This window comes from Candoia aspera, chromosome 3, assembly GCF_035149785.1.
Source record: "Candoia aspera isolate rCanAsp1 chromosome 3, rCanAsp1.hap2, whole genome shotgun sequence".
Lineage (NCBI taxonomy): Eukaryota > Metazoa > Chordata > Lepidosauria > Squamata > Boidae > Candoia > Candoia aspera.
In genome coordinates, this window is record NC_086155.1 from 72156312 (window position 1) to 72180519 (window position 24208).

At 36.9% G+C, this 24208-nt stretch overlaps 1 protein-coding gene across 4 annotated transcripts in view; it reads left to right on the plus strand.

Annotated features, from left to right (window-relative positions):
* LRRC7 (leucine rich repeat containing 7) overlaps window positions 1–21451 on the plus strand; it is a 127593-nt gene extending 106142 nt beyond the window's left edge. For all 4 annotated transcript variants that reach the window (XM_063298106.1, XM_063298107.1, XM_063298108.1 and 1 more), the window contains 4 exons: window positions 5389–5604; window positions 6567–6659; window positions 7724–7798; window positions 21344–21451. In XM_063298106.1, the coding sequence (XP_063154176.1) occupies window positions 5389–5604; window positions 6567–6659; window positions 7724–7798; window positions 21344–21451 (492 nt within the window). The remainder of the gene's footprint in view (window positions 1–5388; window positions 5605–6566; window positions 6660–7723; window positions 7799–21343) is intronic.
* The last annotated feature ends 2757 nt before the right edge of the window (window positions 21452–24208 follow it).

Sequence of the window (24208 nt, forward strand, 5' to 3'; positions counted from 1 at the left end):
CTCCCAATTGGGTTTAGCAGCTGTCACCCAGAGCCGTGCTCAGGGACAGCCTTCCCCCCCCTTGCAAACGACTCCAGCGCAGCCCGCCCCGAGCCGCAGGCAACCACAGATGCCAGGTGGGTTACATACAGATTTTATAACAGCATTAAAATCTGACCCCTGGCTCCTCACCAACCCTAACAAAGTGACTATGGAACAGGACCTCGCCTGGGTGGAGGGAAGGTTATATGTCCCTGACTCACAAAGACCGACTATCCTCAGCAGGTCGCATGATAGCAAACAGGCTGGTCACTTTGGGTTCCTAAAATCCCTCCACCTAACTTGATGCCAATCTTGGTGGCCCTCGCTGAGGAAGGACGTCAAAACGTATGTGGCGTCCTGCCCTGTGTGTGCAATGGCCAAGCGACCGGCCGGTAAACCCCAGGGGCTACTGCAGTCCGTGGCTGAACCTTCACGCCCTTGGGATGAAATCTCAATGGATTTCATCGTGGATTTACTGCCCAGCCAAAAGAAAACAGTCATCTGGGTAGTCAAAGACTACTTCTCAAAACAAGCCCATTTTATCCCCTGTGCCTTGATCCCGTCAGCACAACAGCTGGCGAAACTCTTCCTGGTACATGTGTACTGCCTCCACGGCTGCCCCTCCTGCTTGGTGACCGATAGGGGCACACAATTTACCTCGAGGTTTTGGCGGGCATTTTTGAAACTAATAGGTACCCAGCAGGCCCTGTCAACCTCCTGGCATCCCCAGATGGACAGATCTACAGAGATCCTTAATGCCACACTGGAACAATTCCTCCGCTCCTATATAAATTACCACCAGGACAACTGGGTGGACTTACTCCCGTTTGCAGAGGTCACATACAATAACGCGATACATCAAAGCATGGGACAAACCCCCTTTGGGGTGGTGTCGGGTCGGGAATTCATCCCCATCCCAGAGCTCCCTCAGCCCCCGTCCCCAGCAGTGGCCGCCTGTGACTGGGGTTCAAAACTCGCAGACTCCTGGCCCGTCATCAAGGATGCGCTTAAGGAGGCACAAGCCGCATACAAACTGCAGGCAGATAAACACCAGCGCCAACAACCAACTTTTTGGGTAGGGGACCTCGTTTACCTATCCACCAAATTCATTAAATCACCGCAACCGTCTAAGAAACTGGCCCCCAAATTTATTGGGCCATTCCAGGTAACACAAATCATGAACCCAGTCACAGTGCACTTGGACCTGCCCCATAATTTAATGTGGCTGCACCCGGTGTTCCACTGCAGCTTACTCAAGCCGGCAAGTGACTCCTCCCGGTGGCACCCACGCACTCCCCCCCCACACCAGTTATGATAGACGGACAGCAACATTTCGAGGTCAAGGAGGTACTCGACTCCCGCAAACTGCGGGGCTCCGTCCAATACCTGGTAAAATGGAAACACTTTCCACACCCTGAGTGGGTCGCTGCCTGCGACATCCAGGCTCCCGAGCTAATCCGCAACTTCCATACTGCATATCCCTCCAAACCCTCGGCTTGATTTTTCTCAGGGGGGCAGTAACGGCTCGCATGACAATACAAGAATATGGGTCCCTGGCTGATAAGGCAAGGGCAATAGAGAAACACAAAAAGCAGTAATGGGTCTAAAGAAACAATGTAACAACCGAGGCCAGCAACCCAAGAAGCAACAATAAAAGATAACTGACACGAAATTGAATAACAACCAAACAGGCGAGGTTCGGAAGGGCGCGCCCGGGCTTTTGAGGGATTAGAAGTCTGATTGCCCAGCAATGGGTCATTACCGCACAGGAAGGCAATCGAGGCGATGCCTGGGGTGCAGGGGGCTGGACGACCTCCCACCTGGCAAGGACGAACTGTTGGGACTCATGGGGCGCACCTGGGGTAAGGTGGGGTGGAGCGCTGACCGGCGCGGGCTATTTAAATCCCGTTCCGGTGCGCTCCCCTCACTCTCAGCTTTCTAAGGGCATGCATTCTATTCCCAAATAAAACCAGAACCTAAAGTCTACTCTAGCGCCTGTGTTTTTATTGGGTCTCAGGCAGAGCCTGACAGTAACTTATTCCAAAGGGCGGGTGCCATGGCAGAGAAGGCCCTCCTCCTGGACCCTGCCAATCATGAATCCCTCATGAATAGGTGTCCTAACAGTCAGAAATCACGGTGAGACGAGGAGTAGGTCTCTAGTGTTTATTACTGCTACATTAAACAGAATCCTAACAAACTGAAGAAGCGTGGGAAAAACCCAGACAGATAAACCCTGAAAGTTAAGGCGGATCTGATCTGTGTCTTTTTGAATAGCTGCTTAATTCCTCAGTACTACACATGCATTTTCCCCCCTGGATAGAGGCCCCCTCCTGCTCGCCATCAGTACTCATGACAACAGGGTCCATAACATGCACTTTCTGCCTGACCCAGTGGGACGGGTCAATGTAGCAGGGGTGAGGCGGTTCCTCAGGTAACCTGGACCCATGCCATATATATATATATATGCCTTATATACTCTGTGTGTGTGTGTGTGGGTGTGTAATGTATATCACAAACAATGAATGCTGAAATAATATAAATAAGATCAAATCTGATACTTGCCAGCAATCTCAAAGCTATACGTAGATAAGAGTCTAGGAACTGACCATAGCGTTACGAGTTTTCTCCACTGAACATTTTTCACTTGGATTTAAACATGGTTAAATATTATATTGTCACTTATGATAATTCCGTGTTGACTATGGTTTGAAACTAGAATTCAAAATTGGTGAATGAGCCCAAATTAAAAATTTTACCATTGATCATACTTCTGATACAATAGCCATAGCTAAACTGAACCTATGGAATTTGTTACCACAACACAATATGATGGCACTAGCTTAGGTGGCTTGAAAAGAACATTAGATAAGTTGTTGGAGGACACATCTGTCAAGGACCATTCATGTTACCTCCTGATTAGGAGTAGCATACCCCCAAATAGCAGTTGCAAGGGATCAATGACAGGAGAGAGGTAATCTCCATTTCCTGCTTGCAAGGAATGCTTTGACACTGCGGGAAAAAAAATACTGGAGGATGAAGGATCTTGGCCTGATCTAATATATATTCCTATGCATATATGTGAAATGGGAAATTACATTTAAAGAAAGGGGTTTAGAAAGGAAGCTCATAATTTGTTTCATCCTTTTCTAATTTCATAACCAATCATAACCATGATTATTGGCATTTGCATTTTTGTTTATGCTGTTTACTAATGTATTAGTCCCATGGCATAATTTATTTAACTTATATTATTCATTATACAATTTGACAATAATTTGAAATGTGCTGTCAATAAGAGAATGCAAGCTTGCACTGATTATAGAAGATGTTAGGAGAATATAAAAAATACAAATAAGATCAGTGGAAACAATATAGATTATTGTCTCAGTCAGACTAATTCACTTTGTTTTTCTGGAAAAAAAGGGTTTTAGCTCATTTATATAATAGATTCTACGATGGATCCCTAAGTTACAAGAACATCAAGGTTTGCAAAACAAAATCTATTAAAATCTATGAGAAAATGAATTAAAACAATTTATTTACCTATCACTGTCTGATGATAGTTTTTTAGCATGCAATTTTAGCAGAACTAATCTCTCATTGCATTTGACCTTGAGTATCTTATTTCTGCTTTATCATCCGAAGATTTCAAATGTGCAAATCATCTGACTTCAAAATGTTTTTAAAAGTCAAACTATTAAAATGCATAACAAAAAAATTAAAATTCCTAGTGATTCAAATATAGGCCAAATATTAAAAACAGATATCTTATTCATATATGGTACTACAGGTTTTAACTCAGGATTTCATATAAATAATTATATATATTATGAATTACCTATATTAAATCCTGGTTTCCAAATTTACAGAACCATATATGAATAATGTAAGTGAATACTGCCTCGTCATAATTCATGAAAAGTAAAATGTTCCTAATCTCATTGATATTCGTGATATACAGGTAGTCCTCACTTACTGACTGCTCATTCAGCAACTGTTTGAAGTTAGAATGGTGCTGAAAATGTAGAGTTATGACTGGTCCTCAAAATTGTGGCCATTGCAGCATCTCTGCAGTCATGTTATCGTGATTCAGGCGCTAGGCAACCAGTGCACATTTACAACAGTCGCAGCATCCCACAGTCACGTGATTGCCATTTGCAGCCTTCACAGCTGTCAATGGGGAAGCCATCAGGAAGTCGCAAGTCGCGGTCATATGACATCACACGGCAGCCAGAACTGATGTTGCAAGTCGGGCACGGTCACATGATGTTTCAGTTTATGACTGCATTGCTAAGTGATGGAGTTGCCAATCCCAATTGTAGTCGATAAGTGAGGACTACCTGTGTAGTCACACAGTAGTGTTTGTTCTTAATTCCTAGTATTATTGGGATGATCTTTCCAATGCAACTGGATTATACTGAAATATGAAAGTTATTGTTCGAACAAAATAATAATTGTACTCCCGTTGAAGATGTTTAAAATAGACGTGTGTTCTCTTTCTCCCAGCCCAAATGAAGTCACTGAAACTTGGTAGTAAAAGTAATTGGGTGGAAGTTCAAATTTTAATCGTCAAATTTCGCTATATTGCTCAGCGTTAACCTGCTTATTATAGCTGGTATAGGAACATATTTATTAGCACCTTCTCAATTTAAACTGACTTAGATGTCCAGCTTGTTCACTGACTCAAACTACAATAAATGTGTTTAAAGTTGTAGTTCATTTGACACCTGTGACATGATTCTATTTTTAATACATTACTGTAAAGTGTAAACAGGCTAACAGTGGGAATGGCGGACTAAATGGTTGCGTCCACTGGTTCAGCAGGTGAAACTTACAGGGCAGTGGATTTTCCAGGTTCAGGAAGGTCTTCCTGAAGCCCCCCCAAAAAGAAATATCCATTTCCAAAGCAACCAGAATCCCCAAAGTTACATTCAATTTTGGGAAATTCCAGTGAGTTTAAGCTAATAGATTGCAAACAGAATCTCAAATAGGAATTGGATCCTCTCTTATTTTGAATGAACTAATTATTTAAATTAGATAAAGTTATACGGCACTAACATTTACATGGAACGACAACAAAAACAGGAATACATGTTTTTTGTTTTTTTAAAAAAGTTGAGCACCGTACACAAGTAATAAAAGCAGTGCTTGCATTTTGTGATTCTCTGCTGATTTAGTTCCAAGTGTAGTGGAAGGAGTTTTAAATGAATAAATGCATGGCACTATTTTTAATTATAGCTGTTGGCAGCTAGAATTAACACTTGACCTTTGAAGACTATCATAAGGTTTGTTTTAGTATAAAAGTTTTATGTGTTGCTTTTCATTGTTGTATAAATTACTGGTCTAATGGACTGATATTATACACAGGCGGGTAGCCATATCCAGACTCTGATGGGATCGCAAAGTCTACAGCTTCGTAGCCGAGAGCAGCCATACGAGGGCAACATGAACAAAGTAACAATCCAGCAGTATCAGCCGCCGTTGCCAATACAGATCCCTTCCCAGAGCTCTCGGGCGCCCCAAGCAGGGAGGTGTGTCATCCAAACTAAAGGGCAGAGGAGTGTGGATGGTTATCCAGAACAGGTGAGCGTGTCACAAACATCATGTGGGTAAAAGTTGTAAGAGGATTTGAGGGAAGGTCAAAATGGTATCATAGCACACTGCCGTCATTGCACACTAAGTGCCTGGTTGAGGAAGCAAACTTTGTCTAGCTTTCTTTAACAACAACAACAAGACAAATCACAACACATCACTTGGGTATGGAGATGTTTAGCCTTTTTTTCAGCTTGTCAGCAAAGAAAGAAAAAACTGCATTTTATCTAGTTCCATGTGTGTATCAGTGTTGAACTTTTTAAAAGTTACTTAAGTTTAAATCAGATTTGAAATTTTACTAAATTAAAGGTTAGCACTGAAGTGTGCAAGCACAGCTTCTGATAGGAATGTACAAAACTCACTGATTCAGAACCTAGAATATTCTGTTCCCTCTCCAGGCCATGTCAAGCTGCCTCCCAGACTTTGCCATTCTGGGAAGGTTTGACAGGTTCCAGAAGTAAATCCTCCAAGCCAGGATTCCCTGAACTCCTGCCAGTTCAGAGGATTTTTTTCTGGAAATTGCTGAACCTCAAAAGAGCATGGCCCAGGAAGAGATTTTGAAATGCTTCGTTAGGGAAGAGGAATGTTCCCAAGTTCTCAGGAATGCTGAGTTTTGCACATCCCTTGCTCCTGATGTCTAAGATTTCAGTATTTCTGCACCATGTATCATGTTTCTAGCTTTCATGAAACCAATAAGGATGAAGAAATTTATTTGTTTATTTTATTTTATTTTATTTGTCAAATTTCTCTCCCGCCCATCTCATATACAACTGTATATATAGCTGTGCAGAGTATTACACTAAAAACCCATTTTCTTAAGTAATGAATAAAGGTCACCAAGATCAGTCTTACTAAAATAACAGTAATTACAGCAAAATAATCAGGGGAGCACACGTTTTTATTATTAATATAATGCAAGGATGCATTCATCACTTTGTGTCTTTTACATATAGTTTTGTGTAAGGATAGAAAAGAATCCAGGCCTTGGATTTAGTATCAGCGGAGGAATAAGTGGACAAGGAAATCCATTCAAACCTTCTGATAAGGTAATATGTTACATTTTCGAAAATGTAAGAGTTTTCAATCTTTAACAGTCCACTTGGAAGTGAAACATATAACTGCTGGGGGAAGTAATTAATTAATTACTCAGTTTGTTTTTAAGTGTTCAAGCTTGGAATTTTTCATTAATAGTTTCAAATCTTTTAAGGATTGTTTTTTTCTTTCTCCCAAATGTGTTTGGTTCTTTAGCTATTGTCTTTTATTCAGTTAGGCATTTAGACTCTTTGGTGAAAGTGGTGTTGCATACATATAGCTGCATTAATATTTATTTGATGCATTTGTAACATTACATTAAGACAAGTGCCTGTATTTTCACACTAGCAGAATTTAAACAAATGGGAAGGTCCTGATGTGAATATATATTCTGCAGTAATGAGACAGTAGTGAGATAGATTTTTATTTTTTCTTGCTATTTCAACGTATACTTTGACTTTCCATGAAACTTTGAAAACATTTTTGTAGCAAACAAGATTTTGGTTTACAAGAAGGATCTGGTCTGTTCTTTAGTTCCACTGTATATTCTGATTTAGCTCAGAGAGCGATTTCTTGAAATCCTGTTTCTTCCACATGTTAATTCAAGAGTACAATTTAATATTACAAAATCTTTGCAGATACTGTTTTGTCTTATGGGGATAGATACTGTGCAAGACAGTACAGTAATAGCTAATATGATATAAATCTGTAAGTTGAATTTTGTGGAAGACTGAGAAAGATGTCTCAACACAGAAAACATAGACATGTGTGGTAGAGTTTCAAAGGTTGTGGCTTCCAATTCAATAAATGATACATTAACTTTGATGTATACCTGAACAATAGCTTTTGTAGACTGGCTATTTTTTCTGATGATCTAATGTCATGTTTCTACCTCCTTCTAATTTATCAGCCATTGTTAGCTCATAGAGAATCTTAAAAATCAGCAAGGAGGTTGCTTACCATTATTGTAGTAATCATTTATTTTTATTATTATGGCAGTCATTAATTTAATTTATACAGAAACCTTTAGTGAGTTCTTGGTAACAGTTGTCTAACCTCTGTTACTTCTGACTTATAGGGTATCTTTGTTACTAGGGTTCAGCCTGATGGACCAGCATCCAACCTGCTTCAGCCTGGTGATAAGATTATTCAGGTAAGTGGGAACTGTTACTTAACAGTTTTTGGTTATCTGGTTTTACTGCAGATATCCTTGCCCATCTGCATGCTGTCATATTCCACTTTTCTCTGCCTGCCCCAAATAAGTTTCAAATAGCCTGAGACTGAGATTCAAGTGCTATAGTGCTGGCAATCTGCACAGAATTGCTACTCTCACAAGTAGACATGGACTGTTGTTGGCTGAATGTGAAGAAGAGATAGGAAGCAGGGTGTTTAAAGGAGATAGTATGTTCTGGATAGAAATATTCATTATTAATGTTAGTGTTTTATCAATGTGAAGCTTGCCTAGTATGACTGAAGAACTATATTATTTATTTATAGAACTTGGTATTTTATTCCTGAATGTGAAGCTGGCTGAAGAGACACCTACGTATAACAAATATTTCAAAAAAAGAAAAGAAAAAAAGGCATAAGCAGAGCAGGATTCACCCCATGATTTTTCTGTATTAGCTGAGTCCCCAGTAATAACATTGAAGATAAGATGAAAGAGCCAAATAGCTTTTAGTAAGGGATATGATTTGCTCTGTAGGTTATAATGAGTATATGCAAACTGTATATAATAACAGTTTATATATTTATACACACATACAGTTTGTATATATACAATACAGTTGTATATATATAGAAATACAAATAATATTATATTATACAAATTATATAATTTTATACTATACTATATTATAGAAATTATACAGTTGTATCATACAGTTCATAAATATACAGTATGAAAAAAAATTGGGAGTTGTATTAATTTTTATTTATTAGCTAATGTTATACAATATTCATGCTAGCACAGGAATAAATCCATTTCACTGGATTTTATTGTATCCAAAATACCATTACCTTCAAACTCTGTTCACTATTCTAAATAAAAGGGAGAAGTTTTGATTTTTTCCCCCTTTGATTAAGCTTTTTGCCTATTTTTTTTACTATTTATTGTTCTTCAGTATCAGAGCACTGAAGAGTTTGAATGGTTCTTATCATGAGCATGAACTCATCCTTCTAAATCAAGCATAAGTAATTTTTGTAAAAGAAAAGAAAATGAAAAATCTTCTACAGTTTGCCCAGCTCCCTGACTGAGTCAATTCCTTGTAAAACTGTAAAAGGCCAGCCTGTACTCAAGATGTTCTCTGTGGTAATAACCATTTCATAATACATTTAAGTGCACACCCAACCTGTGGATTTATATTTGCCACCACAGTACTGTGTTAATTCCCCATAAGTTTGCACTATAGAGGAATACAGCTACAATTCAAATGTCAGGGCATAATTTTATTTCAATTTCTAGGGCATAGTGCCATTACGTATTCATACTAAAAAAGAGCATCAGTGTAAATGTTTCTTAAGCTGATTGGATCACTGACTCTTAGAACTTGTCCAGGGAAATTGCTGAGGATTCTCATGCCTTTTAAGCATTTTGCAGCAAATAAGCAATTGATTGAAAACCCTTTTCCAGATCAGGACTTCTGATATCTACCACCATTTATAAATTTTCAACTATTAAATGTAAAAGAATTGTCCTCTGTGTATTCAGCTGGATAGCAGACATGCTTGCTAAATGAATGTGCTTCGGTTTAAGCCAATTAGTCCTAATTTCCTAAGCATGCATGTTTAAGCACAATTACCAATTAAAGCAGTAGGACTTATTTCCAAGTAAGTATATTAACAGAACAGCACTGACACTGTTGGATTTAACAGAACTTGCTCAACTAATGTGGGCTAGATTCAGACTGTAAAGTATTCATATTTTTAGTGAATTGTTCAGATTGAGTAAAACTGTGCAAGGTTCAGCATATGAAAGAAAAAGCTGATGGGAATGGGCTCCTATATTTAGCAGTGTAGGCATAAAGTAGTACTTCTGTAATGGGAATCAGAATCAGCTTTAGGAACACAGAAAAAGAAGTAACTCTTTGCAATAAGTGGCTAGGATCATTGGGCATACGTGTAAAATACTCACGTCTCCAGAGGTAACTGTCCTCTCTTGCTGAGCTAGTCCTGCCAACTCTCTTTGAAGACAGTTTTAAGCTCAGGTATATTGATTACCCAAAATCTTTGGGTCAGTCTTGCTACAGCAAAGTATACGTGCTCTGTACAAGCACTGAACTAGTTTTCTAGCCATCTATGTAATATAACCGTTAACTCTGTATAGCAGCAAGAAGAAATATTGTATGACTAAAGGTATACCAGGTAAAATGGTGTCATAACGAAAAACAATCAAAATTGCCAAAGATAGACTGGAACAAATTGCCTTAATTGCTTGTTAGAAACATGTGGCAATATATATATCCCAGATATTCCACAGTTTTGGTGCTGCCAGCAAGAAGACTGTGACTTATGGTGATCATCAACTACAACTTTGATGACGCTGGAACACTAAGCACTGAACACTTTGTTGAAGGTGTTGATAGACAGGCTGATTTCTATAGGACAAGGCAGCCCCAGCTTTGTGATCCACCCTATGAATATGCTTCACAGAATATGTATTCACTGCAAGTCAGTGATCTTATATTACGTATATGGTCATTGTATGGATCTGGTTCACTTTTATATCTGGCATGTCTCTTTGTCAGTGGAATCATGTTTTAAGGGAATAACAAAACTAAGCTTCTCTTGCACTTGATTTTTTTCTTAAACATGCTTATCATATATCATATATCTTGCACACCTACACTCATTCTCTTTTTTTATTACTCAAATGCAATCACTCTTTAAATCCTCCTCTTCCTTCTCTTCCCCTCATTCATTCCCTTTCCCAGTTATTTGAGCAGTGTCCTACGTTGGCATCTACAGAGAAAAATAAATATATAAATCAATTTTTAATAAATATGAGATATGAATTTGTAATAAACATAAACTATGAAAAGCTCAATATTTATTTTCTACATCTGTCTAAGTTATTTTAATATTACCAGCGATGTCATATAATGATAATACAAGTAGGGTTAGCTAAAGAGGTGATTTTATGATACATGGCATTTTGTGAACTTGGCCCCTCAATTACTATCAGAGTGGATCTAGAATTCAGTAGTAGACTTCCTGGCAAGTATATGTATGTAAGCATATATGTGGAAGAGGCCAGAATGTGTAGGTGAAGGGAAAATTGAGGGTTGCAGGAAGAGGAAGCAGTTGGTAGTTTAGCCTTTTCTATTCTGCTGCTTCCTTCCTACCTCTCTCTTCCTCTGCAGCATTTTTTCTGCAATCACAGCAAATGCTTCTAGCGATCCCTGTATGAAGAAAAAGGAAAGGTGTTAAGCAGGATGCTCCCTTGTTTATCATTCGTACTGTATAAATTGAGCCAGGCTGTGGCTTTTCTTGCATTTTATGTATATCTAGTTTACTCCAAACTGATACAATCTCAGTTATAAACTGGGGATGTAGGACCAGGGAAGTCAATGTCCTAACCTGGATGACCAGGTTGTGAAGGCCAGATGGATCAAAACAAGCTCAGATTAAATCCTTGCAAGACAAAGTTGCTGTTGGTGGTTGATCTAGCCTGATCTAACTTTGACTCTGCATCTGGTCTCACTCTCACTAAGGGAGCAGGTCTGTGATTTGAGGATCCTTCTGGCCTCATGGTTCCTGCTAGACCAGAAAGCGGAGGCCATGACTAGGGGGCCCTTTGCCCAGTTTCGGCTGGTGTGCCAATTGTGGCCTTTTTGGACCAGGAGACCCTGACAATAGTGACTCACATACTCATCACCTCATGTTTAAATCACTGCAGCACACTTAATATTGCTTTTGAAGATGACTTGAAAGCTAACACTGGTCCTGTCTGCTTATTTGCTAACTGGGGATAGCAGATTTAACAGTGTAATGTTAGCCTTTCAGGGTAGACCAGACTAGGAAACCAAAGTCATGTAGACCAATTCTACTTTTATTTTAAAGATATAGTAACAGACGCTTGCAAGTCTGAATTAACCTTTCCCCTCCTCCCTTTATCTTTGTGTGAACTAGGGAGGGGCTTGTCTGAGATGTTTACATACATTACAGTTCTACATGGGACTCAGGGGTTTTGTTTATTTGAGGGTTGCCTTGGCAGTGGTTCTTCCTCCCCCTTCCCTCAAGACCATTTTCTCTGCCCTCTACACTAACACTAATGATACTACTGGTACATTGGTAATTTATTTGCCTCAGGTCCAACTCAAATGCTGGTTGTCACCTTTAAAGCTCTACATGGCTTGGCTCCTGGGTATTTACAGGACCATCTTCCTTGGCAAGATTTAACCCACCTTGTGCATACTTTTCCAGGAGGATTTGCTGAGGATTCCCATTACACGTAAAGTGAGCAGAGTGGAACTGATGCTCCTAAGGAAACAGAATGCCATAAATCTCTCTGCCTTTAGGAAGGCACTTAAGGTCTTATTATTCTGTAGAGCATTTAAATGCTGTTGATGGAAGGGCAGCCTTTAGTTAGCTACAGTTATGAGGTGGTGCAAAGCAAAAGGCTGTTTTATTTTTACCTAGGGCATCATCACAATAGATGTACGTTCTCTTTGCTTATACTTTTGGTCACCATTACACTGAGAAAGGTATGTAGGGAACATGTTTAGTGTAGATTCAGAACAACACTTTTATTTATTTATTTATTAGTGTAACATCCCATCATATTTTTGAAAATCTGGGCAGTAGATTGAAAATAAATGTCCAATCATGACAGTTTGACGCAACATAATTATAATGTTAGGAAGCTGAAATTAGGTCAGCATCTTACCAAAGATAATGCATATCACACAGATAATAATGGAAATAATAGGATTTCTTGAATTTATTTATTTAATTTCTATCCTGCCACAGTACACAAAGACAAGCATGAAACATGCATGGTAAAAATATCTCCACATCAGCATATCTCTGAAATATTATTTGCTTACAGCTTAAAAGTAACTGTTCTGAAAACAGCATATTTGGCATGAATTTTCATTATATGTTTTTCAGGAGCCGTACTGATGACATTCAGTTAAGACCTAAATCATAGTGAATTCTGCCACCACGTAAACTTTACACATTTTAAAATATCAAGGGTCCTTTTGCAGATAATTTTAGACATTTCAGATGCAATTCCTTCTTGACCGTGACTAGAGGCATTCTAGATTGAAAATGACTGCCAACTTGTACACTCTCTTCTTCACATCACATTGGGTTCTCAGGTTTGGCTTTGTCTTGTTTTTTGTTATACTTTAGGCTTGGTTTCCATGCTCATTTTTGATATCGTTAAGTCATTGTTAGGTCTTTTCTTTGCTAACTGAGCATTATGGGAGTCTTATGAGGGAGTGGTATAAAAAACGTGATAAATATATGAATATGTTTGTTCCCTTGTCAGAAACACAGCTAATAATTGCTGCTGAAATCTATCAGTTATGCATTTTAGCTAAAAGACCTGACTCCCACAAAAAAAAAAAATCTGGTAAAGAATATAGAATAAAGCAGGGCACAGAAAAGAGAAGAAAGGTATCTAATAGCAGGTCCTGTCTACTGGGTGAGTGGGTCAAGTGTAGAATTATTGTCAACCTTGCAGAGCTCATTCTTCTATATGCCCTGTTTTCCTTTCTGTAGATACTAAGATCTTCAGGTGAGTCTTTGCTTAGGGTCTGGTTTTGTTTCAGAGGTCAGACTGAAACAGAAGGAGAAAGGTCTTTTCCATGGTGTCCCCTTTTTGGTGGTACATTTCTACATTTAGAAGACATGTTCATAGTGAGAAACATTTGAAGTAAAATCTCCTAATAACTTTGTTATACCAAAATAAATATAGAAAACAGTCCTTTACTCTCTTGTGTAAGTGCTGTAGAGTGAGAGGCCAGAAGTATAATTGGTATGGAATCTTCAATCTTCCAAACGAAACAGGGCCAGAGTGTTCTACTTCATTTATGGGGCAACACATTCAGCATGCTTTAAAATAAATTTTATAGTTGCTTAATTATTATTCACTATCTATCTGGTTATATAAGAGCCCTTGGGAATAGTCATATTTAAATCCATCATCTGATAACTGGTATTCATGCATTTAGCCAATTCAAACAAATATGTCTGAATTGTCATGGAATGATAGTTCTGTCTGCAGTTGTTAATCTATAATGGATCATTCACACATGGACATTATAACTGAACAGTACAGTTGATAAATATGCATGAACATAAGCTTGTCTTTATGCTAAGATTGTAACAAGCCATCTCTTGGGTCCAGTTCACACAATGAATTAGCAGACTAAGTCATTTGAACATGAATATTTACTCCTCTGAGTAAACTTTTCATGCAAAATGGTTCACTGGCAGTTCCAGAAATGGACACTATAAAATCTTCAGATCTTACTTTGTTGTTGTTTGCAACTTTTGAAACGATATGGCAAATTGTTAGTTTTATGTGTAAGCATACCGGAATAATAAATTGGTCCTTTTGTAGCATATTTCTACTTACACTTTTCTAAGACAAATATAACCAGATTTTCATAATTGCTGTAACAAATGTAGTTATATCCAGATTTTTATACCATATGTGGCTCCCTGGGGACTCTTTAATTAATATTTGCTACTGCTAGTAATGGGTGTGGAAATTAACACCCATTTCAGTCTAAATTTGCCCAGTCCTAAATAAAACGAGGGTGCCAGCTACTTACTGTAAGTGGTTCCATCAAGCAAGTTGGTTTCATCTGAATTCTAATATCAGAAATAGGTTCAGCCAGGAGAGAAGTGCTCAGAAACACGACTCCAGAAAGGATGTGAGAAGTGAAATTTGGCTTCCCTTATCCCCAAGTTTTGTGGATTGTGAACCTTTCCCTACACTATTGTATTTCTTGTATATGTGAGCTGGGCAAAATGGTGTTTAAATTAAAAAAAAACAAAAAACAGGTCTGCTGTAACACATGTAGTTGGACCCTGAATGCATTCCATTTTCACCATGGTAATTCACATCCACTTTATCCAGTGTATAAGTGGGCAAGACAGAAATCATATCTTAAAAGCACATCTGTGTCATGAAAAGTGAGGTGCAAGAGGTCCTCTTTAGTATGCAGATGATGTCTCAGGCTTTCAATAGAAACTGCTTTTGTTTAGGTACCAATTATCAATAAAGTGGGCAGTGGCAAAGTAGCCAAACCACAGCCACAATACTTTCCTTTTTCAGATTTCAGAAACTGGTTATTACCCTGACTTGTGGCCAACAAACCTGGGGTGGTTTCATGGTAAGTCTGGCAATGAATTCCAACCTAATAAGAATTGCTGTAAAAGAAAATTAGCACTGAGGTTCTGAAATATATTTGTTCTTATTACAGATGGCACGAATACACATGAAGGATTGGATTTCTCTTAAATCCCATTTGTTTGTCTCTAAGCAAAACAATGACTTCCCCAATCCACTACAAAGCATCATCAACATGCTTCAGTTAAGGAAGCTTAAAGTTTGCCTATACATTGTTTTGCCTGCCTCATACATTAACAGAGCTCATCAACTGAGGATGTTTTTCATTACAAAGACTACTTTCTGTTAAAAAAAAAAAAAGACAAATGAGTGAATAACTTCTATGATAGAAATAATTGAAGCTTTTTCAAGTCAACGTATTTTCAAGGACAAATCTTAGGGAAATGGAATATGCGGTATACAAGGATCATACTCCGTTACTCAGACGACCAGCATGCAATTCTTATTAAAGACAACGGTTTAGGGTTATGTTTGAAGGAGATCATATATGATCTGTTGGATCAGTATTATACCTCCATTTAAATTTTCATCTTGCACTTTAGCAAAACACATTGCCATCAAATATTATAAATGTCCATGACAATCTTGTGAGTTTGAAGTGAAATGGTATCACTGCAGGGTGGAACCAAACAGGCCTGGATGCCTTGGTTACATATTTCCCATCCTCATGTTTTGACGCTTGAAGTTCACTGTAATTCTAATTTTTCTTGTGTTTCTAAGCTTTTGAGAGACAATTTATAATTTAATTTTGCCCCAAATGATCAATTTTTTTTTCTGCCTCCATTTGTGTCACCATCTGGGAGCATGTACTATTATAGCAGTGAATCCTTATGCATTCTCATACTTTCCTGCAGTCCTTGTAGTCACTTGCCTCTAACAGTCAGGGAAAAGCTGTAAAAGAAGGAAGGCTGAAAGCTTGCTTATGGTAAAGTAAATCACTCCAGCCAATATACCATGTGTCAATTTATCCATGCTGCATGCACATACTGATCCCTTGATTAAACTCTTTGGATAGAAAATGTGGTCAGCCCTTTGCACTGCATTACAATCAAATCAAATAGAATTTTTAAAAGGATAGTTTTGCTCATTTCCAATCAAAAAGTCATTTTAAAATGTTATTCCCTGTAAAAAACAATAAGATTACTCTGGAGTAAATAAATGGAGAACTGTGGCCTAAATTAGAGGTTTTCAATTCTTAGTTTGGAAATCAAATTTAGGCCATCAGGAAATGAGAAAGGGACATGCAGACAGATGTTTTTGCACTTACGGCCACTTACTGCAACATGATGGACCATCAGCCTTTATTAAAAACCTAAATGGAGGCCAGCAAAAGACTGGCTGCCAGAAAATATTTCTCTGAGGTTTTGCACACGTAATTCAAGGCTTTGTCGAATGTCTTTTATCTGTCTGGAATTTGTACTCTTTCTCTTAAATTATTTTCTTGCTGTTTGTTAAAGCAACATTTAACTTAATTAAAAAAACATCTTTTGTGTGTGGACTCTCTATTTATTATTACACTTTGCAGTTCCTTCATTGTTATACAAAAGCAATAGTTATACTTATTTGACAATGCATACATTACTATTTGTTTGTGGGCATCCCCTCTTCACAGACACATGTGATATGCACACATGATCAGTTAGACACTGGAAATTAATACATTGCTGTTTGACTACACTAGGGAAAGCTTTCTAACTGCTATATGAGAAATGATTTCTTCAAATTTTCCTAAGTGAGTAGAAATTAGTAGTTCAGACTAGGATTCATATTTTAAAAAATAGGTAAGTTGATTTTACGTGCACCAGCAAAGAGGACAAATCACTCACACTACAGAATGAAATTTTTATTAATTCCCAGCACTATATTTTGATGCATGGGTCAGCATATTAATTCTAATAACACTAACTTCAAGGTGTAAACCCGACATTAAAAAACATTCCCAAATAATGAGTTGCAGCAGACTCTCCAAGCAGTCAATCTTTTATTCTGAGCAGTTCCCCATACTGTAGCTCCTTTTTATAAACAATGGAACTTAAAGCTAAGGTGTCTGGGTAACACAAAGCATCAGCTATCTGTGAACAGAATCATAATACATCTCAGTGTATCTGTAAGAACTTAAATGTATTATAACGTCTATAGATCTTCCCTAACCCACCTTATAAAGTAGCATCCTTTGAGTCTAGCTTGACTCCTGGTAAATACACTGACATGTCCATAGTTTTTTTCTTGACAATATGGAAGTAATTTGCCATCTATTTAATTTCCTCAATTAGTCTAGAATTTCTTGGTAGGTTCCCATCTAAGGCAAAGTTTAATAAAATCTGATCTGCTGAGCTTTTTCGAGGCCAAGTAAGCTTGATTAGCTGTTAGTGCCTGCTGTGACAGCCTTCTCTATAAATAAAACACAATTAAAAGTAGTAGTCTAATAACAATCTACAGTATATATTGTATTTTTTTTTTATTACAGACTTGGATTTGTGAGATGGGTGGCCATATAAATTTGATATAAATAAATGAGAGTATAGAAGGCTCTCAAATACACATAGTCATTCTCTGTCTGAAGTGTCATCTTTTTTAAATAAAAAGGATGCTTCTGTATATATTGATACTGTAGATGCCATGAATGAATAAGTGGGAGCCTGTATATTGCATCAAACTCAAAGAAACTCATCAAAGAAAGGATGAGAATTTGAAAAAAAAAAAAGAACAAAAGACCAAATGAATGTTACATTTCTTTTAAAACCTTTCCCATTGGAATAGTATTTTATCATATTGGTTGTGGTATTCAAAGAATTGGTTTGAAAACACAAAAACGGAAGGAAGTCCCTTTTGGGGTAAGCAGCATTAGGCAAAGTTCAGAAAAAGAACAGTAAACAGCTAAATCTAGTTTCCATCAATGCCATTCACTGTACAGAACTTCTTGTAAACCATCCTTGCTTTTATCATGTCAGTACATTGATTCATAAATTGCCTTTCCTCTTTCTTTGGGGACCTCATCAACTCCATTCAACTATAACTCTCTTGATTTTCCTCTTCCTCTCAACACATCACTGCTCCTTCATATACTGTATATTTGTTTTGCAATTTGATATTACATCCCAATTCAGTCTCTCTATATACTCAAACTGTGTTCAGCATTGAACTACTAATTAACCATTCCATTTAGTCTCACACACCGTTTACTTCTTCATATACTGTTCTTATCACAATCAACAACCAACCTTCAACTCCATATTCATGCAAAACATCCCATAATTCAAACATATTCATTTCATATTATGGCTTTGATCACTCAGAGTTTTCACATAATACTCTGAATACGAGGAAGTTTAGGTTATAGCCTTAAGTTATACCCATGCCATATGAAGCTTGCTCTGCTGATGATAAAGTCACACTACCAGTTAGTGTTAGTACATTTTGGACAGTGTGCCACAAGTGTAGTTTTACTTCAAGCATGCTCATGTTAGGATCACTAAAGTCTACTTTGTAAGCCAACATAATGTTGCCTATCCCACCAACCAGGAATTATGTAGATTGTCTGAACACACTCAAGATATCTGAGAAAGGATTACAATTTGCTCTGCTATTTATTTTTATCAAAGCTTTTCTATCCAAGCATGGTGATCGGACTTGAACTTAAGAAAAGGATTATTTCAATGAAAACCATCTTTCCTTGAATGGGTTTTGAGTTCACTGATTTCCTCCTCCCTTTGCATTTATCTCTTTTCCTTATAGATTTGAACAAAGTATAAATTGTCATGCTAGCAAAATGACCGACTACAGTATAGTTTGCCTCCAAGCCAGAATTTGAAAGCAGTTTTGGAAGCAAAAAGTGGTTTGTTCAAACTACAAGAGAGTATGGGAATGGGAATATGCGGGAGGAGTGAAGGAGAATGGGGAACATATAAACTAAAAACTCTAAAAGCCACACTGTGCTACAGCAATTACACTTAGATTGTGCTATTATACCCCAAACTGTTACTAAACCAAAGCTGAGGAGAAGCTGTGTATATAAATTGGAATTCTGTTCTAGAACATATATAATATCAAATTAAAAAATAAGACTTGGCTTCCAAAACATGGTATTCATTGCAACGATCATTAGAAATTGTTGAGATTGTCAGAGCACAAGGTATGAAACATATCCCATACTCATATTTTTCATACAAATGAGCAAATATGCAAGTAATATGACTGGACTGCTTCAGCTACAGATGCTCTTAGAATGCTACAATAAAAATATTAAAATTTGCATGTAGATGCTGTATCTAATAAAATCAAAGTCTTACAGAGTTCTAGAATAAATTAAGATTATTGATGATTTCAGAAGTAAATTCCTTATTACAGAGTCATCCAAAATGATAAAGCCATAGGCCATCTCATACTTCAAATGGCAATGTTAACCAAAAAAGAAAAAAAAAAACATTAGATATATTAACTAATTCAGACTACATGGTTTGGGGGTGGGGAACTTTCCTTAGAGCATATTGTTTTCCATTAACACAGAACATTTGATTGGCTTCTGCTTATTGCATATGAAATGTTGGCATGATATAAAGGCTATTTGGAATAGGACAGAGCTGTTATAAGCAATTGGTTCAGGAAGTTTAACTCTGTGACCTGGCTTATTCTGTTCCTAAGTAGCCATAAAGTCATAAACCCAGTTGATCAGACATTAGAATTTATGCTGAATTCAAACTCTTTCCACCCTGGAGTAACAGGTAGGAATGGTTTTTGGGAGTGCCCGTTGGGGTTCAGTAAGTGGGAAATAAATAGGATTATTTAACCGAGTCCAATTTTGTGCTGGTGTTAGCGATGCTTCTATGTGACAATGGTTTGGTATGATTTAGGTAATTCTTTGCTCCAGCCATTATCTGCCTTTGTTGTTCTTCTGCTGATTCTCCTGTTTTCTTGGCAGAACTTGGAAACAGCTGGGGGAAGTACATTTCCATCAGCAGTAGTGGTTTCTGCCTCATTCTAATATCCTCTACATGGCATATTTTTAAAGTTAGGGTTGAACTTGAAGGCAGCTTCACTTTTTAGGACTTGATATGAAAAAGAAAAAAAAAAACCCTTCCAGCATATTTTTAGTTTAAATATCAGACTTAATGTAGTGGCACCCTTGCTTATCAAGTTGAAAACAAATTTAAGGACAAATACCAAAATCTTCAAAGATCCAAATCCAAATCTTTCAGAGATGGTTATATAAATTACGTAAAAATTGCTTAAATGAAAACTTAGGCAAATTCTGGTACATCTGACTGTAAATTAAAATGTCAGAGTACATTATACTCAAGAATGGGCAGTATTTTACTGCTAATGAGAAATATATATAACAGAAATAAAACATTATTTGCTTAAGAGCTTGCTTACTAGTCAAAAATGCCTGACAATAGCACTTGATGGCTTGTACAATGAAGCAAATGCCAGATGTGTGCAGTTGTGTCCATTGTTCACAATAAGGAAAGATTTTTTCAAAGTTTTGTGGGCTACATAGAACATCCTGAAAATAATCCAATTCAATTTGTATCCATGACCAATCTGTTTAGTATTTTTAAGTTATTTCAGCAGTTTCAAGTCCATCTGGTTATCTTTGCTTAAGCGATAGAAAACAGTCATGAAACTAAGTAAATATGTTATCTCTTGCATGCAAAGCATTCCCAGCATCAAATTATCTTTTGTTTACAAGACCAATGCATGCATAACTTGCTTAAATTTATAGCTGCTCATTTCACTCACTATTATATTACAAGCTCTGACTTGGTCCCCAGTAGCAGCATGTTCTTCAAATACTCTTTGATGAACAGACATCCCGTGCCATTGTGCTGATCAGTGCAATGTGTGGCTGAACTTGGATTTCTCTGCTGTTATTGCAGTTATTTGACAGATTTAATCATTGCTAGATCATATATGATGGACCCAGTCCAACCAAGCAGGATCCAAGAAGGTTAATGCCTTGCTACTCATCCCATCTGACATTCTTTTACAGAGAACTCAGTATGAGCAACTGAGCATGCTGATGGAAATTCTAGAGTATATGGAGAATACAGTGCTGGGAATGGTTTCTGTAAACTGAACAAATTACTTACCCAAATAAAATACTATTGGCATAATATGGGAAAGACATCAAAATAAAGTTGATGATTGCTTAAGGACATGCTATGAAATTTGTACAGATGTTTGAGGCTCAAAGTTACACTAATGGAGATTCTATGGTATTGCTTTTCAAGAATTATACCATATTATGGGAGTTCAGTTGATCTTTAAACTATATGTCCCATGTTACTAAATGCTAAAACACTTACCTTTTTTCTGTTTTGTCTGTTGCAGGCAAACGGACACAGTTTTGTACATATGGAACATGAAAAAGCTGTATTACTGCTGAAGAGTTTCCAGAATACAGTAGACCTAGTTATTCAACGTGAGCTTACTGTCTAAATATTTTTTATAAATAATAAAATATGCCTAACATTTTTTTGCCAATTGCTGGACCAATGGCAAATATAGTGCCAAATGTATAATACTATATGTTAGTACTGATCACCCTGGGGAAAAAAAGTAACTATATAAATATAACTTCCAAGTGATTATGTATTATTTTTCTTTGTAAGTCTCTGGCTATGCATTGGTACCAGCTTATTTTTGAAATATTCTTTTTAATTGTTTCTAGGTGTCTATTTCAGGACACAGAAACACACACAAGTTCTTTACAAATCCTGGTCTCCATCAAAATTACTGCCTCACAATTGTTTGTTTTTTAGAAAGAAAATTATATAAAATTATAATTCCCATAAAGTATTTCACATCAGATATAAATGATTTATAAATAATATTTTAGTAGTTCTATATTCAGTAACATGAGAATTGAACTTAATGGGACTCAATTCTGTAGAAATAGGTCTAGGGCTACACTGCAGATGTTACCTTTATCAGTTTTCCCTTTTTTACAGTGTAAATACATATATACCTTAGGGTGCAATATTAAATTTAAAATAACATTAAATTTATTCGGGAGGGTAATGGGAGTCTACAACAGTAACAGTACAAACTAGTTCAATAGGAACAACAGCAGATAGAAGTATTCTGAACAAAAGAACAATGAAAAAATGTGATCTCTTAAAGACTAATGAATAATGTTATATCAACCTTTCTCAACACAATGGTTTCCAGATATTTTGGACTACAACTCCCATAACTTCCAATCATCACAATCTCTGTTTATGCTGGCAGTTATGGGCTACATATTTAGAAGACAATAAATTGGACCAATTGGTGCAAGCTTCCAAGGACTGTAGCCCACTTTCATCAGATCAATGAAATGTTACTTAGAGTACCAGAACATTCAGATATGTACATGGTTAGAAGGTTACAATTCTGAACACAGTGGTAGGAGGGAAAGGAAATACAAGTATTCTGTTGCACCTCACATAGTGCAAAAAAGTGTAAAATTGAATATTCTTGTAACTCAATACATCATACAACTGCTAACAGTCTTTTGGCTGAAGTGGTATAGAAAATCATAAATACATAAATATGCCATCATATATACACTAATCTTTAATGTGCCAAAGGGCTCCGTTGATTTTGTTGAAAGAAACCCAATGGAATTCAGGAGATAGAAAATTTGCCACAGATTAATCAGTGCAACAGTTCAGATACCTGTCAGAATAAGAAGAGAAAGGGTCAAGAAAGCTTCCATTTTTCACAATTTGTGCATGACCATAAGAGTTCTGACGACCATGCTGCTATAGAGAATATCTCCACTTTGTCTGTAATAAGCAACCAAGCTAGTAAGGGAAATAGTATTCCCTTTAGTATCCTGGACTCCAAGCACTTAGGTCATCAATTGCCATATTTTCCATTGTTTCTAGATACAAATTAGTTCAACCTCTGCAAAATTGGTGCAAAAGACTTCTCTGCAGAAACATGTGCATACCAAAAATGGGTTAAGATACCCCACATCATGCACATTGGGTTAGGTAAATAAAGGGATGGCTTTAACAACACTAAATATTTGGGGGGGATGGAATACGAATTTGCCATGTGCTCCCAGTTTGGATTAGAACTGAGGATGTAGTAAATAGAACATCACAGATTATTAATTGATACAATATTCTTTAGACTGATGGCAATGTTTAATTATTAAAAAATATTAGCATTCATCTAGATGGGAGTTAACCTGGAATATTATTTTTGAACAATAAGATTGTGTGTGAGAAAGAAATTTGATTCCAAAGATAGATATACTATGGTTTAAATAAGAGGCCTTGGTTTGGAATTATTCATTCCTAACAAAAATAACTGGCTATCTCAAACTGAGTATAAAATTAATTATGTAACAAATTGATATTTATTAATACTTTTCCCTAACACTTTATAAAAAAAAACTTGTACAAAATTCACATTCTTTCTTCCTAGGGATAAGGAACATTTAAATAATTCATAATATAAATTAGAGCTCTGCTGAATTTTTAAGGAAAAAAAAATGCTTTGCAGGAGTCCAAAGATCCTTAGCCTCTACATTTTATCCATTTTTATCCATGATTTGTTCTATTTTTTTTAAATAAAGTATGAAGTAGCCCTTATTTTCCTCTAATTACTGAATCATCTCAACCAATCAGAAATCTTAAAGATTTGGCTAAGAGATTAATTCAGTAAGGAAAATGGGACTGCACTGCTCTTCTTTCTAAAATGTCAATATAAATCATTGCATCAAAATCTGCATTGGGATGTTTATTATACTACATTTTTTCTTAAAAGCACAATTGCACCTTGGCAACATGTAGTTTTGAAAAGTGCATTCTGGTGTATATCCAGATGACTTGTTTCTGTCATACTTTATTGAAAAAAAATGGCATCATAATGCAGTAAATGCAGCATATCCAAATCAAGGGGTACTGGTTTAGTTGCCGTACATATATGGACAGTTTTCCCCCAATAGAACAATTCTTACGTTATTTCAGCTTTAGGGAGTCTTCCCTTTTGAAGGGCACAAAATGGTTAAGAAAACATTATACCCTGCTTCTGCTCAGTTCAGTATGAGTAGAACCAATTCATTTTTATTTTACTTCTACATTCCATCACATTCTAGCAGCCTTTATGAATCTGATAACACACTGGCTGGGAATTCCCACCTTGCAACCACCAAGTTGGGGGATGCAGAGTTTGGGGACTAAGAAACAGAACTAAGGACAA